Genomic DNA, 15,111 nt, shown 5'->3' with positions numbered 1-15,111 from the left:
CTCCTTCCTCTCCCTCCTCCTTCCTCTCCCTCCTCCTTCCTCCCCCTCCACCTTCCTCCACCTCTCTACCTTCCTCGCAACCCTCATCGCCACCCTCTCCGTCTTGCTGCAGGCGCTGGGCGCGCTCCACGATGGTGCTGGTGCCGCTGTTCGGGACGCAGTACGCGCTGTCCCTCGTCTTCCAGGCGGGCGTCGGCCACCACGAGATCCTGGAGATCATCTGGATCGGGGTGGACCAGACCTTCGCGTCGTTCCAGGTCAGCGACACGGCACTCTGCCTGATAAGGTGTCGAGCGTGTGTGCCGAACGTTTACCCCCCTTGAGCCCTGTCGGGACCACAAATAGTACACATGGGAGCCCGTCACGCTGACACCGTTGCTGCTCTCGCGCAGGGCTGTCTGGTGGCGCTGCTCTACTGCCTGATGACGCGCGAGGTGCGCGTGGAGGTGCGCCGGCGCTGGCAGTCGACGCGCACCTTCTGGGGCGGCCGGCGGAGCGGGTCGTCCCGGCGCCCGGGGTCGCTGCTGCAGTCCGCGCCGTCGCTGTCGCGGCCCAACAACGGCCCGCCCGGCTACCGCCGCCCCAGCGACTTGCAAGGCCAGGTGAGGCCCCCGCCACCCCCTCCAGGAGCCCCCCCAGGGCCCCGGAGCGGAGGGTCGGTGCGAGGGGCGCAAACTTTGTTAGCAATGATTTACGCTCCCAGAAAATCTAAAACTCCTGGCAACCATCGTATGGTAGATCATGGAACCCCATGAAAATAGGGTTGCGGCAACACGTATGGTGGGTGGTGCCAACAACGAGCCAGCAACGGTATTTTGTATGGTTATCCCTGGCCTACAATATGATGGTTGCTACTTACAAGTCTCAATTTTTCTGGATACGCGCAATGCCAGCCCTCTGGCCACGCCCCAGTTTCTATCCGACGCAAGCGCCTGCGTGTGCTGCGGTCCTCTGTGGAGCCATCCTCACTGAGCGGAAACCTGTTGTGTGTGTGGTGCAGAACGCGAGGCGCAGCCTGACGACAAACTCAAAGCTTGACACGGTGCAGATCTCGGGCCGGCTGGAGCTCGACCGGCTCGACGGCGTGCTCGACGACAACAACGACAACGTGATCATGGACGACAGCAAGAACAAGGACGTGGAGGTGCAGAGCATGCAGGGGCTGACCACGGTGGCCGCGAGGACCAAAGGCCAGCTGGCGTCGTGTGGCGACGCCCAGAGCTGGGTGTGAATACGCCGCGTGGAGCTCTTGGCCGCGACGCGGCGCGGAGTATCGCCGCGAGGACGAACACTAAGCTAGCGGAGTATGTCCGGCCGATCCGTCCGCGGACTGACTGGTGTTACGTGCAGAGCACCACGTGGGTGCACGTGCCTCGGCGACTCGGGGCCACCGGGACCGGGCGTCCCTCGCATTAGGAAAACAACATTACCGCTAACGTGTGAAAGAGTTTTTATTAGGTTAGCCATCCACGTGCCATTTCGGGTACTTATTCCCCCCCAGTCCTTTAGTTAGGTAAGAACACGGATCTCACAATTCTGACTGACATGTCTGACATGCGTGACATGACGTTATTTAAATGTTCTATTTATTTGTCGATGTTTATGTTGTGTGTTCTATGTTTAAGTGTCAAAGGTAAGAAAAAAATAAACTCAGGGACCTTGTGTAGCGTAGACGTACGCGATATTTGTAGAGGTGTCAGTGACTCATAGCGTCTCTTGGCGATTAGCTTGACACGTTTCTGTCTTTTTTTCGTGATGTTCACGTGCTCTCCACCCAGCCAGAGGTCTGGCAATAGCTCTAAAGGGCCACGATTTTGCCTTTCAAAACCGACGATGACTGTAGATTCAGGACTTGCTAAGCGTGAGAGTTAGAAATAGACGAAAGTGACATTACCTATTTTTATATTTGCTCGTTGAACAGGAAACAAATCATCATTCCTACCACATTTTGTGTTATTATGTTGAAATGGATCATTGTGTTGCTCAAAAATACAATAATTCCCTGATTACTCGATCTCCGAAAAGAAACCTGTCTTGTTTTGGTCATTCATTTCCCTCCCATACCCAGCAGTCTCGCAAAACATATCGAAAACCGCACACAGTTAACCCCGTTAGCTCCTTAACAGGCTGTGAGAATCGTTGAAGATCATTATTTATACCATTCACTCTCCCTCCATGTCGTGGTATGGGTGGCAGCACTGCTGTTGTCTGCATCGTCTACTATACAGCTTCCATAACCCGCCGACTGATGGCGCCACTGTCGCCTATCGAACCTTACTTGTTACCTTGGAACCAATAAAGATTCTCTTGCTACACTGACCATCACTGTGTTCGGACCTTGTCTTTTCATCCCTTCGCATCCAAACCTGGACCGCTCAGCCACGACTACCACATGGCGCAGCCGAATGGCGAACATTTTTTCTATGCTGAGAACCAGGAAGTTCGAAGGAAAGTGTACTGGGTGAGTGACTAAAAAATCACGGACAATGTGCTACATGAGCGGTGAACAATAGTGTCGGAATATTCCTGTTCAATCTAGAACTTTGAACCAATGAATCAAAATAGCAAAGTAGAGCTAATCAATTTCCCAGAGAGAAATAGGTCGTGGAAAAGACGTGGACTCCACGTGGTTTCGTGGATTTTTCGTGGTGGTGGATACATCCACCAGATATCCACCACTATTTACCTTTCTAAAAAGTTGCAAATAAAATCATAAGAAACCATTTTTTCGTCAACATTTCTTACTAAATGGGATTTTTATTGTTCTGAACGCCATATTCCAGTATATTGTCAATTCGACGTGGAATCCACGTCGAATCGACGTGTATCAGTTCGTCTGTCGTTTACACGTCGATTCCACGTTGATCTCACGTCGATGAGGTATTTAGCCGATACGAAATCGGAAGGAAGAAGAAGCCCTGGAGCCAAACAAACCTTCAATTGTTCAGGTTTTAAGCAGACGAATTCATCGAACAATTGACGGTTTGTTTGGCTCCAGGGCTTCTTCTTCCTTCCGATTTCGTATCGGCTAAATACCTCATTGCCTCGAAACCCTTGATTTAGTTGCTCGTACCAGTTGGTCTCAAATGTAGCTATGCTTATCACTTTAAAACAGCGCCAACGAAACTGTTAGACATTTATTCTGTGACAGAGCACACGCTTTTCATTCGTCATCTTCATTGAAGAATACTCAGATAGTGTTCTTGAGAACACCTTTCAAATATTCCGCCACGACACCATAGAGTTTCGTTTTGGACGGAAAAAAGAAGGCACCGTAAGTTGTTTACATTCGAAATGTCGTATCGTGTTTGTGGTCAATTACTACAAAAAATCAAACAAGCGTAAGTGAATACAATTTTTTTACGTTTCCTCTTTGTATTATCGCATCGTTAGTAATTTCTCTTCGTGCAGGTTTTGTCTTCTGTGGACGTATGGTGATATAGAGGCACAAGAGCATGCTGGTACCAGAACTGCTGCCGTTAATCAAAGTCGGAAGGTAAGGGAAGGTCTAAACTTATAACTTCTCAGCGTGATTGGGTTATAGATGTATTTAGTGTCAAGAAAAGATATTTAATCTCTGTCTTTTATCGTGGGCGAAGTATAGACTAGGTTAGTTTGGTTTAGGTTATCATACTTAACCTCTTAGGGAATGACTCGAAGCCTGAATAAAACATTAATTACACTGCAACTCAAAATTTGTTTGCGTTTTTCACCGAACTTTTCTGCTATTGTTACACAGTGTTATTGTCAGTGCATTGATTTGAACTCTAGATCAGATTACGTTGAAAGGCTTGTCTCTCTGATAGTGTGTATTTGAAATTATATTCTTGTCGTTGCTTCTTCAAATTCAAATGCTTGTTATAAAAAGTCTGTTCACTTCTTCTAATGTTACCTCCATATTCACAGTAATTTAGTTTCATTTATTTTCAGGTGCTTTGGTAGATTTCAATAAGCAGGGGGGTAGTACCTTCTGCTGAAGAACCCATTATAAACTGGCTGATGTATGCAGCGAGAAGACTGTTTATGTTTTTCTTTAAGTTTCGTTGCATCTAGTCATTGCTATTTTTGTTTTAAAGATTAGGATTTATTTCTTTACGTTGTTTTCATGTTTCATCAAATAAAGTCAACATTCTACTCACAAAAAAAAAAACAAAAAAAAAAACTGTTTCTCTATGTACTGTTTACCCTTCACCTTACTATATAAATTCCAGAGTTATACCTAAATTTGAGATTCAGATCTGCGTGTAGCACCTTTGTACATGGAGACTTTACGTCGATATCACGTTGAATCGACGTGATCAACACGTCGATAAATCGTGGATGAGATAGTCAAATTCACGTGGATAACACGTGAATTTGCCACGTGTTTTCCACGTATAACACCACGTCGATTCCACGTCTTTTCCACCAAAATTTCTCTCTGGGTTTACGATAAATTGCAAGTACGAATCAAAGTTGTTCACCGGCTGCTTGTTGCGTCACCCTAAAGGTCCATGTTGTTAACCCCTTGTGTATCACTGTTTCATGTGCTTGGCTGCGTGAGGTGCTGGAGGACACCTACAGCAAACCCACTCTATGAAAAGTGTACAATGAATCGCAATGAATGACTCGAATCGCTGGTGTCAACGCAGGGCCGAACTATGTAGTCCAGTGCACGACATGGAACCGCGGTGGGCCGTATGCCTCGTGGTCGCCAGTTTCAATGGGCGAGGCCCTGAGACCCTGCTCCCTGAACATGTTGGTTCTGTTCCGCAGCCTTACGCTTGAGGCTAGCAGGCTGGTCTTTGACCAAAACGTGGTAACCTGTACCGCTTTGGCATGTGCTAGCAAGGCACTGCAGTTGGTCCGAGTGGCCCCATGAAAGCGGTAAAAAGTACTGCTCCACCTAAGTGAATCACTGCGGGTGCTCAATGAGTTTGGCTACTTTAGCAAGTCATTGCCCTTGTCGCCCTTGCACGCCCTGAGAAGTCAGATTGCGTTAACAGTGTTGTTTTGACAACTGAATGCTGAAGCATACCGAGGCGTTTGTCCTTGTTTGTTCGCAATAAAGAGAAAATTTATTTGCGCAACATTTGTACATTTTCAATGCTACCCTGGAGTTGAATTCCTCAATGCCTAAAAAAGAGGGTCTTGCCTATTTGGACAGCTGTGTCATGCTTAACACTAGTGCAAAGACATTCAAAACTGGATTGAATGAAATTCTGAGAATTTTACTCATTTGCAGTCCAAGGCCTAGTGTCTCGAAACTCAAAACTGAACGGAAACTGGACAAAGACTGTAGTACAGTACAGTGCATACATGAACCCGTCCAAAGTATCACATTGATACCCAGATAAGGCACCCTGCAATGAACTGAGTTGGCATAGGATATAACTCAACAAATTAGTACCACAATGGACCTCAGTGAGTGGAGTGTGACACACAAGTCTAGACTGATCACCTAGCTTTTGTTGTGCTTCTACACTGCCCGTCCCAATCCAAAACAGACATGCAAAGATGTCCCCACTGTACAAACAAAAGTGAGGTACCCTCAATCTGCAACATAACAAGCCGAGCGCAGTGGAAGTAAGCCGAAAGGCAGTTATGTTGTCAGAAAACAGTCCCCCCCCACACCTCTTGGTACAAAGACTGAGGTAGTGCTGGTTGAAAACCCGAAGCAGTTCTCACTGTCAGCCATGTAGGGGTGGAATTCACAACCCGGAGGGCATGGGCTTATCACATTCAATCCTACCTACTGTGTTTGGTTTTGGTGTTGTTTAAACCCCTCTGTCTCCCTGTGAGGACAAAACTGGAAAGCAATTTGGAGTGGAGATGGTACGACACCACATGGTGCACAAATAAATAATCCCCGAATCGATTGAAAGAGAGATTTGCACATCTTAGTTTGTTTTTTTTAAAGGAAAAGAAAAGCAAGTTGTAGATTGTATCTTCATATTACAAATGGTGACATGCTCGAACAAAACAGAGCAAGATTTAGATCTGATTCGTGGGGAAAATAAAAACACTACTGGAGTACCAAAATCTCTCTCCACACATTCAGCTTACCTCCAGAAACGCAACTCCTTATTGCGCATCAAACAACTACTGTGATAGTGCCAAAGGTAGAGTGAAATGTTCCAGAGAATAGCTAATCAAAGTACAGGACTGAGGCCAGGCCTAATCTGAACTAATCTCTGCGAGAGACATATTTCCATGCTCGACCACAGTCCTTTAACAGGACCAAATGAGCAAGTCACGGGAATGGATTTAGGTTGAGAACTGGAAATCACTCAAAAAGTTTCCTCGCTATTCTGGCCAAACAATCACTTGTCGCCTTGTATTTTAGCTGATGATGGTGACCAGGAGTGTCACTTGAGCCCAAACATTAGCTCAAATGATACGATTGTCCAACAGCAACAAATCACATTTGCTCCACATTTGTAGCGTCCCAAAAGGCCATTAATTCTTGCACACTCAGCAAGCAAGACTGCATTGAAGGGCACTTGTTGGCACCAATCAGTGGTCCTGACATACATGCTCCTATGTCGAAGGTTGATGACACAACAAAATAAGTGTTGAGTCTCCGGCTTAATCTGCCACTTCCAAAACGGGTGTTGCCCTTATGAGAGTAGATGAGGCAGTTGGCTGATGCAAGACTGTGATCAAAAGTGCACCTCGAACACTGAATGCTTGGCTGTTCCCCAGTAACTCTGAACTTTGATCAACAGTAACTAACTGGTAGGGCTACATAGCACAATAATGTGGCTACTCCATCAAAAGAAGGGTGATGAATGAAAGAAAAAAAAAAAAAGGAAGGAAGGGAGGTAAAGGACTCAGTCATGAAACTGGATTATGTCATGTTGAGCTTTTGTAGCAAAAGTCAATCGACGACACCAGTTATTGCACAAATGTGTGTTTGGCACACGCGACCCCTTCAAGGTTTACCATAACCCCAAAGCTCTCAGTACTTATCGGACAACAATGAAATTACAGTCAGACAGTCTCGCTCCTAGCTCCGAAGTAAAGCTGAGGTTTGCCAGACCAATGAGCCAACTGACAAAATGTTCGTTGTTCCATTAATTTCAATAGTACAGACAGACTGAACCAATTATTTCTGACGCTGCAGCCTCGCGGGCCTAGCAGAACAACACTGGATGTTTACCAGCGGTGTCTGGATGTTTACCAGTGCAAGTTTCTCATATTAGATGTCGAGCCGATGCAGTTAACCCACCCAATCACAGAGCCAGATTTACATATGTACCGGGGTTACATAGAGTTAAAGAGATATATCCCTTTAAATGGAAGGGGGGAGGTGTCGTGGTATGGGTGGCAGCACTGCTGTTGTCTGCATCGTCTACTATACAGCTTCCATAACCCGCCGACTGATGGCGCCACTGTCGCCTATCGAACCTTACTTGTTACCTTGGAACCAATAAAGATTCTCTTGCTACACTGACCATCACTGTGTTCGGACCTTGTCTTTTCATCCCTTCGCATCCAAACCTGGACCGCTCAGCCACGACTACCACACTCCACATTGTATTTATTTTTTTCATCCTCTTTTTCACGCCTCAAACGTCCGCATCCCGTTCCGGCGGAAAGGCTTGGCAGTCTACACCAGACGGACGCACAGAGACACGCGCGCACCAACACGCGGGGCGCACCTGGGATTTGGCGTGGCGACCGCCACGTCCGCCATTCCGGCCAAGATTGGGCGTGGTGTGTGTGTGTGTGTGTGTGTGTGTGTGTGTGTGTGTGTGTGTGTGTGTGTGTGTGTGTGTGCGTAAGGGAGAAAGAGAATACCTGCGCGCGCGCGTGTGTGTGTGTATTTGTGCGCATGTGTCTGTTGTTGTGACGCACGTGGCCCGGAGCGCTGCCGTGCCTTCATACCAGACCGGACAAGCGAGGGACGTGCGGGAAATGGAGCCTCTCCCTCGAGGAGACGCCAAAATAAAAGGGAAACACGAAATACACCTTTTTCCATAAATCTTAATTATCGTTATTTTTATTTATTTTTCTTTTTTGGTCGAGCCGCTCACACGAGGGCCGCTATGCACATGCGCTTCCCTGACAGGCGGCGCGTCACACGCGGGTATATCGTCATTATTATTTTTCTGCACGCAAAGGTTTTGTGCAGCTAATTGCGGAGTCACGAAAAATCAGGTCGAATTAGAGGGGGGGGGCGCTCTTTGCCGCCGGTGAGATAAATTAATGAAGATGATTGGCCTTTCCGGATAAGCACGCCGTCCCGCCTGTCCGTCCAGGAAAGCGTCATTAAATGGCAGACGGGCGCATCCTTATCGGTTATAACGTTTCTCCCGAGGCGAGGGGGCGCTTTTGCGGACGATTTCTTTTTATACATTTCATTGAAAGGTAAATATAACCGCGAACCGTTCCCTACGATGATGACGTCAAAGCCACACGTTATTTCCATACCTGCCCATTTTTTTTTTTTTTTTACTCCGCGACCCGAAACCCGTTGGCAACTTTGCGCGCGTGGTGCGCTCTCTGGTGCGACTGTCCTCTCGCTTCGTGGCCGCCGCTCGTGTCGTCTTGCCGTCTCGACGTCGTCGTCGTGTCGCCCTGTCGATGCCCTTCTTACAACTGTTCGTCACGTCCGGCGGCGCCTGTTCCAATTTTTAATGGGACACCCCCGAAAGGCGTCGTCCGCGGCGTCGTTGGTCCCGCTTCGTGTTGTTGAGCCCGCCGGAAAAATACCCCCCGCGCGCCCTTACCCTGGACGTATGGAGAGGGCGCGGTGCTTGGCGTATCGGCGAAGTCACGAGGGGCGGTGACGGCGTCGCGTCGCGCGTGGCGTCGCGTCGCTTCGCCTACGGTCCAAAGTCCAGCCGCCCACATGCGGGGGCCGCGAGGAGGAGGTCGACAGGTGGTTCAGCGTCAATCACAATCACCCCCGCCTTACCCGGACTGTTATTGAGTGTGTGCGCGTGTGTGAGAGCCAGACAGAGACCCGCCGCCATTATCGTTAGAGGTGATTGTAGGCCAGCAGCAGCAGCGTATGGTCACTACTGGCCGCCTGCTGTCGCGCCGTGCGCTCCTCGCGGGGGACGCCCAGACCCTGCCCGTCGAGCCCCGCCCGACACCGCGGCGGCGGTGGTGGTGTACCACACGGCCGCACTGCAGCACCGACGCTGCGGGTGTGGCGGATTGTTTTTTCCCCGCCGGCTCTAGGCCCTTTCGAATGTGGGTCAGCCCGGGACGTGAGGGGAATAGGTTGACGCCTGACTGCACCCGAGGCGAGGTGGTGGTGGTGGTGGAAGAGGAGGGAGGAGGTTCAGGAGTCGGAGGATAGGTGCAGGGGGAGGAGGAGGAGGGCAGCGTATGGGTAATTGCCGCTATGAATGTCAGGCGCCCGTAAGGTCGGGGAGGGGTGGCAGGCGCGGTGCCCGGCGTCGCGGGTGGCGCCAAGCAGAGCGCCGCCACCCGGCCACCCCGCCGCTGCACCTGGTCCGCGACCTGGTCCATGACATGATGCAACGCCCCCCGGCCAGAGAGCATCACCGGCCAGGGCCTTATGGTCCAGGTGGCCGGCGCCTCGCCATAGCCCCGATTCCCCAACGGGGACGAACCGGCGGCGGCGCGCGCTGAGGGCGAAGCAGCAGCTCCGAGCAGCAGGCATTCCCGCAGATAAAGATGGTGTCCTCTTGACTCGGCGCGTGTTTGGCGGCCACACTGTCGTGCCCAGTATAAGCACCGCGCCCTCCTCTCGGTGCAAAGTCTCAGATAAGCACGGGCACCTGGTGCTGTTTTCTGCCTTGCCATGTCCCCCCCCCCCCTAATCTCGCGTTGCAACCAGCTCGCCTTTTCGGGGAGCGTCCGCGCGTCGCGAGTTGTGAGCCCGAAAGTGCCAGAAACAGGTCCAGGAGGAGGAGACCCCGGGAGAGGAGAGCCCGTGTGGCCCGTCCGCGCGCCGCTCAGCGGAGCGAGACGGGCCGCACTCGGAGCACTATTGTGTTTCTGTTCGTTAGCGATGTAATGTAGAAACTTAAGTCGCTCATTAGAGAGGTGCCTGTGCCCGGGCCCTCGCCCCCCGCCCGCCGCCCGCCGCGCCGCCGGGGACGCCGCCGAGCTCACTTGCACGGCCCAACGCCTGCCGCCCCCGCCGCGCCCCCGCGAGGAGCAGTGAGTGAGCGCCCTCATACATACTGGCTTTTGTGTAACGAGGCGAGTGCACCTCCGCCCGTAATCCCGTCACGGTGATCCCTGATCCCGCAACGGAGGTCTGATCAAATCAACGTCTTGGAAATCGCACCTTCCGCGCTGCCCCTGCCTTCCGCTCCACACCGCCCCGCCCCGCCCCCGCTGTACCGCGGGACCGCGGCGGCGGCGTGGGGGATCGGGTGTCTCGGCAGCGCGGCGAGGCGGGACATATTGAGCAGACGGAAAATCAGAGGGGGGAAGAGAGAAAGAAAGAGGGAGAGGCTCTGTGTGTGTTTGTGTTTGTGTGTGTGGACAGGGAGGGAATGAGAGGCACGAGGGAAAAGAGGGTGTTTCAGAGAGGTTAGTGCCCCTTCCCTCGAAATGACCCCTCGCATTCGCCCGCCATCACAACACGACATTAAAACATGACAGAACAACGCAATAAAACGTTGTCTCTCACAAACGTACACGGCAGACCGTCTGTCTGTTCTCGTCCGTCCCGCCCGCGTCACTCAAAAGCCACGCCGCCGCCGCCCCGCTCGCTCTGACCGAACGGGGACGGGGACGAGCGTATTTTATTTATTTAATTTTTATTTCATGCTCGGCCCAATAATAATCCGTTTGGATCGTGACTAATACATGTTGTTTTTGGGTGCGCTGGCGGAGGGGAGAGGTGCATATGCGCCTCTCCGGGCCTGCAGGCTGCACCGGCCGGGGTGTGAGCGGCGCGCGCGCGTTCCCTCAATTAATTTTTTTCTAATTAACTTTTAAGACAGTCATCTCGCAGATCTCCCTCCTCGCGTGTGCTGCGCGCATGCGCCCGCGCCGACGGTCCCACTTCCGGTCCGCGCCGACGGCCTCTGATAAAAGCCCCAGCCGCAGCCGAAGGAAGGCGGTACCCACCCGCGCCGACGGCCTCCCCGCCTGCCGGGACGGGTGTGTCCAAGTCCACGCCGAGCGACGACGGCGACGTCGGCGGCGGGGTAGACAAGGCCCCCACTACTGCCACCTCTAGGAGGGGAGGGGTACAACGAAAGCTCACGGATTTTTCTGATTTCCTGTTCCGCAATCTCGGTTACAACAGTCCCCCAAAATTTTCGTATTTGCTCTGGGAATAAAGGCACTATAATTAACAAAGCACTAACAAATAGATCATTGCGCCCGGAACTGCCGGAACATGGCAACACCGCAAGTCGGATTTTCTCTGCTCGATTTGGAGTATTTAGAGTGACTGTCAACAAAATTAAGAACCACCACTCGAATCCTTAGAAAATTTACTATGTCCGAGTGTTGGACTTTCTTCAAAAACATGCCCAGATTACATTTTAAAGAAAATTTAGCACTGTTGCCATATTGCTGTCGCAACGGCCTATTTAAAGAAATTTTCATTCACTGGAGGAAAATTTCCTCGTTTTCCTCGAACCAAGGGAAAAGTTTCCTCATCCTCAACATCCGGTAGAAATTTCCTTCTTGAATCAATAAGAAACCATTTTCTGGGTGCAGACGGTCACCGATCCGCACCACTTTCGGATCCAATTTGCGGCGTGTTTGTGTTGACCGGCCGGTCCAGGAGTATAGTGTGTAACCCGGCCCGTGCGCAGGTGCCACCCCCTGGCCGCCGCCGCTGCCGCCGCCAGGTGTAGGCCGGACGGCGAGCGCGACCCACTGCGCTGTTTTTACCCCATCGCCCGGCCGGCACACTACCCGCCGCGGCACACTGGTTGGCCGGGTCGGGGTTCGCACTGCTGCTCCGCTTCCTTCATTATGATGATGGCGGTCCGCCCGCACCACCACGGTCCGCACCGCACTACGCCAGTCTGATGACGGGCAGGGGGTGGAGCAGCAGCAGCGCGCCCGGGCCGCCGCCGCCACCGCCGCCACCGCCACCGCCGCCACCGCCGTCCGTCCGTGGCGTGCCCCGCCGCCGCGGCGGCGGCGCGAGTTGGCCGAGTCAGCAGGGGGGGCTGTCGCGTGCCAAACTACTGTACAACCCCCCTACCTGTCGTCACATCCAGGCTGCCTCTCGCTAACCACTTCCTCCACCGCCGCCGCGGCCGCCGCGCGCCCCCCACTGCCGCCGCAGCGCAGCTCCACGCGAATTAATAAAACAACAAGTCGAGGCGCCACTTTGAATTTTTCACGATGAAATTAGCCGGCGGCTGGGGCGGCGGCGGGGCGTGTTATGCTTCGGTTAGTTTTGGTGTCTGTTTTAATAGTGCATTTTTCTCCCCCCTGCTTTCCCGCCCCGTCCCACATATCCACCTCCCCCGGCGGGCTAGGTTATCCCTACAAACAAACACCACCCCCTGCCACATCCCCTCACCCCTCGCCCCAGCCCACCCCGCCCCGCCCCGCCCCTCTGATGTCAGCGATAAACATGTAATCGAATGGTCGTCTGACTGCCGCTATCGTAAAGCTGCTACACGGTTCAGAAAGTCGGGCTGTGGGGGTTGGGGGAGCCTCGCACGGAGACGGAGGGGGCTGCTGGTTGTCTAGAGAGGACAGCTCTTCTGATATGACACACGCACGCACAGCTGCGCACCCCCCCTCCCCCCCAACCCCCACCCTTTTCCGTCACTTCCGCGCTTTCCATCTTGCCTCTCATTTTCTCATACACACAACGGCCTCTCCGTGGCCCTCCGCAGCCCCGGCCACGCGCGGCGCGCGGTGCGGTGCGGTGGGCCCCACCCGCAGCGGGGAGGCCCACCAGAGGCCCCGTGTTTGAATGAGCTGTCATGTTCTAATCAAGAGTTTGGAGCGAATGCGCGAGTCCCACCGTCGCGCAGGCGACGCCCACCTTCAGCGAGGGCTGTGGGGGCGGGCCTGGCTGAGCTGGCAGGCAGGCAGGCGCACTCCGAAAAACAGTTTATTTGCCGCAATATGCTAGGCTCGCTACGCTTAGAGCAGGCCGCAACCGCGACGACAACAACAAGACACGCCGTCACTGTCTTCGTCAACCTGCCCCCCGGACGGCGCGGGGTGACTCAGGCAGACAAGTCAGACAATCAGGGAGAAAGATGGGGTGTGTTTTGCCAGCCTATCACCACTGTATCACTCTCGCCGCCACCACGTCACGCATTTCTCTGAAGCGAGTCCCGAGCGGCGGACGCAGAAGCAGCACATTATCAAGAGTGGCGCCTTCTTGGCACGGCGCTGCCGTCTTCAGTCTCTATCTCTAGTCGCCCTCCGCCTGCTTCCTAGAATCGCACAAAATCTGGACTTAGTGGTTATTACTTCAAGTAGTAGACGTACGTAGTGCTCGCTGGCTAAAAGAGGGGGAGGGAGAGAGGAATGTCGAGTATTCTCAGATTTCTCCCCTGCGCAGCCCAACAAGCGCGTGTGCCGCCCTGGTCGTCCCAAAATGACGACGGTCGGAGTGTGTTTTCGCAACCGATGCCCCCCCCCCTTCCACTCCTGACCCGGGGGCCCGCGTAAATGCACATTGCGCGCCTCTGCACTACTTGCACTGCACTCTACGCCGCCGCCGCCGCCTCGCTCGCGGGGGCCGGATGACGCGCGAGCGAAATGTGATGAGCTGAAGAAAGGATTAGAGGCAATCGAGCCGGCGGGGTGGCGGCGGGGTGCGGTGGCGGCAGCGGCGGCGGCAAAGGAGAGAGTGCGTGCGAGTGTGGTACTTTGTGTGTGCTCTGCGGGCTCTGCCGGCGGGTACGTAAGTGCAGTGTGTCACCTCCCGGCTGGCGCCCAGCCATGCCCACAAAAATAAGTGTCTGGCCTCGGGGGAGAGCGCACTGTCCTACAAGTCTGCATATCCCCCCGCGCCCGCCCTCCCTCACTCCCGCTCTGCTCCCACCCCTCTCCCCTCCTGAGCGTCGCCAGCCGCAGCAGGCGCCGGGGGCGGACCGCTGGCCTGGCCGGGGCCTCTATGTCTGCGACTCTCCCCTCGACTCTCCCCCCGCTGCCCCGCCACCACCCCGCGCCCACGACCGTCCTCTTAGTGCTGCTAAGTCCACCGCTGTTCCCTCTTTGGCCCTCTCCAACGCGCGTGGGCGCGGGCCTCCTCGACGACGAAGAGCAAGAGCCGCCGCACGCACTTGAGTGGTCTGGGGACACACTACTGGGCCCGCGGGGGGTTGGCCCGGCCGACAGATCGAGCGACCCCCTGTGCGACTTCTCTCTGCCCCCGCCCCCGTGTCGTCCGTCGGTCAACAAAACACGCAACTGCCCGGCGAAGCAAGCGTCAGGAGGAGCGATTTCGTCGGAACGACGTTGAATAGACAATGCATCGTCGATATCGTTTTCGGCCAGCCGCTCCCCCCTTCCTCCCCTCTTCCTCCCCACCCCCCTCAGGCTGACGCACGCGCGCACGCCTCGGTGCATTCGTGATGTCTCTGATCGTGCGTGCGAAGAGGGGGGGGGGCGTTCTTGGGCGTGCGCGTGCGTGCGCGCCTGTTTGAGGAGAGCGCGGAGCGAGGTATCGAACCAGCCCGCTCGCTATACGTACTACACAACAGTGCCTCGTTAATAACATTATCATTATTATTGCAATGCTATGTTATTATTATATTTCTCAGCGTGACCGACTCTTCACGCACTGCTTCCGGTGGTGGAGGTGGTGTGTGTGTTGTGGTGTGTCTGACGACGCGCGGCCTGCGCAGCCATAGCTACCCTCGTCTGTTTTGTTGCATAGTTGCAGCAGAACTAGAGAGTGCACCGCCGCGCTGCGCACTGCTATACCGCGCTGGCTGCTGCTGCTGCTGTTTGAGAGGCTAATTAGAGCGGCCAGTTCAAAGGGTTAGGGTGTAATGACACCGCATCAGCACGTGTGCTCCGTGCGCCACGTATGCGCCACGTGTGCGAGGGGCCTAATGGCCAGGACCCCATAAAGTGTACAACAATGGCTCTCCCTGCTCACCGAGTCCCCGCTCGGCGTGTGGCTGGTGGCGGTGGCGCCTCTCTGCGCCGCTCTGCTGCGCCAGCCAGCAGGCATTGCGTCAAGCGGACCATTATTAT

At 53.9% G+C, this 15,111-nt stretch overlaps 1 protein-coding gene and 1 long non-coding RNA gene across 5 annotated transcripts in view; both read left to right on the top strand.

Moving 5' to 3' along the window:
• The window catches only part of LOC113218362 (secretin receptor-like), an 82,493-nt gene extending 80,171 nt beyond the window's left edge, over positions 1-2,322 (top strand). The window contains exons 10-12 of one of the 4 annotated variants that reach the window (XM_052273693.1): positions 113-257; positions 393-602; positions 1,049-2,322. In XM_052273693.1, coding sequence (XP_052129653.1) covers positions 113-257; positions 393-602; positions 1,049-1,416 — 723 coding nt within the window. In that variant the 3' untranslated portion in view covers positions 1,417-2,322. Of the gene's footprint in view, positions 1-112; positions 258-392; positions 603-1,000 lie in introns of all 4 variants that reach the window. The other 3 variants (XM_052273695.1, XM_052273694.1, XM_052273696.1) reach the window with 3 other exon arrangements.
• A 1,001-nt stretch (positions 2,323-3,323) lies between these two features.
• Positions 3,324-7,438, top strand: LOC127750954 (uncharacterized). The gene is made up of 2 exons (XR_008011913.1): positions 3,324-3,496; positions 3,931-7,438. It is a non-coding gene; the product is annotated as an uncharacterized LOC127750954 (long non-coding RNA).
• The last annotated feature ends 7,673 nt before the right edge of the window (positions 7,439-15,111 follow it).

Source organism: Frankliniella occidentalis, unplaced genomic scaffold (assembly GCF_000697945.3).
Source record: "Frankliniella occidentalis isolate FOCC.00 unplaced genomic scaffold, Focc_3.1 Scaffold294, whole genome shotgun sequence".
NCBI lineage: Eukaryota > Metazoa > Arthropoda > Insecta > Thysanoptera > Thripidae > Frankliniella > Frankliniella occidentalis.
This window is presented reverse-complemented; position numbering and strand designations above follow the sequence as displayed.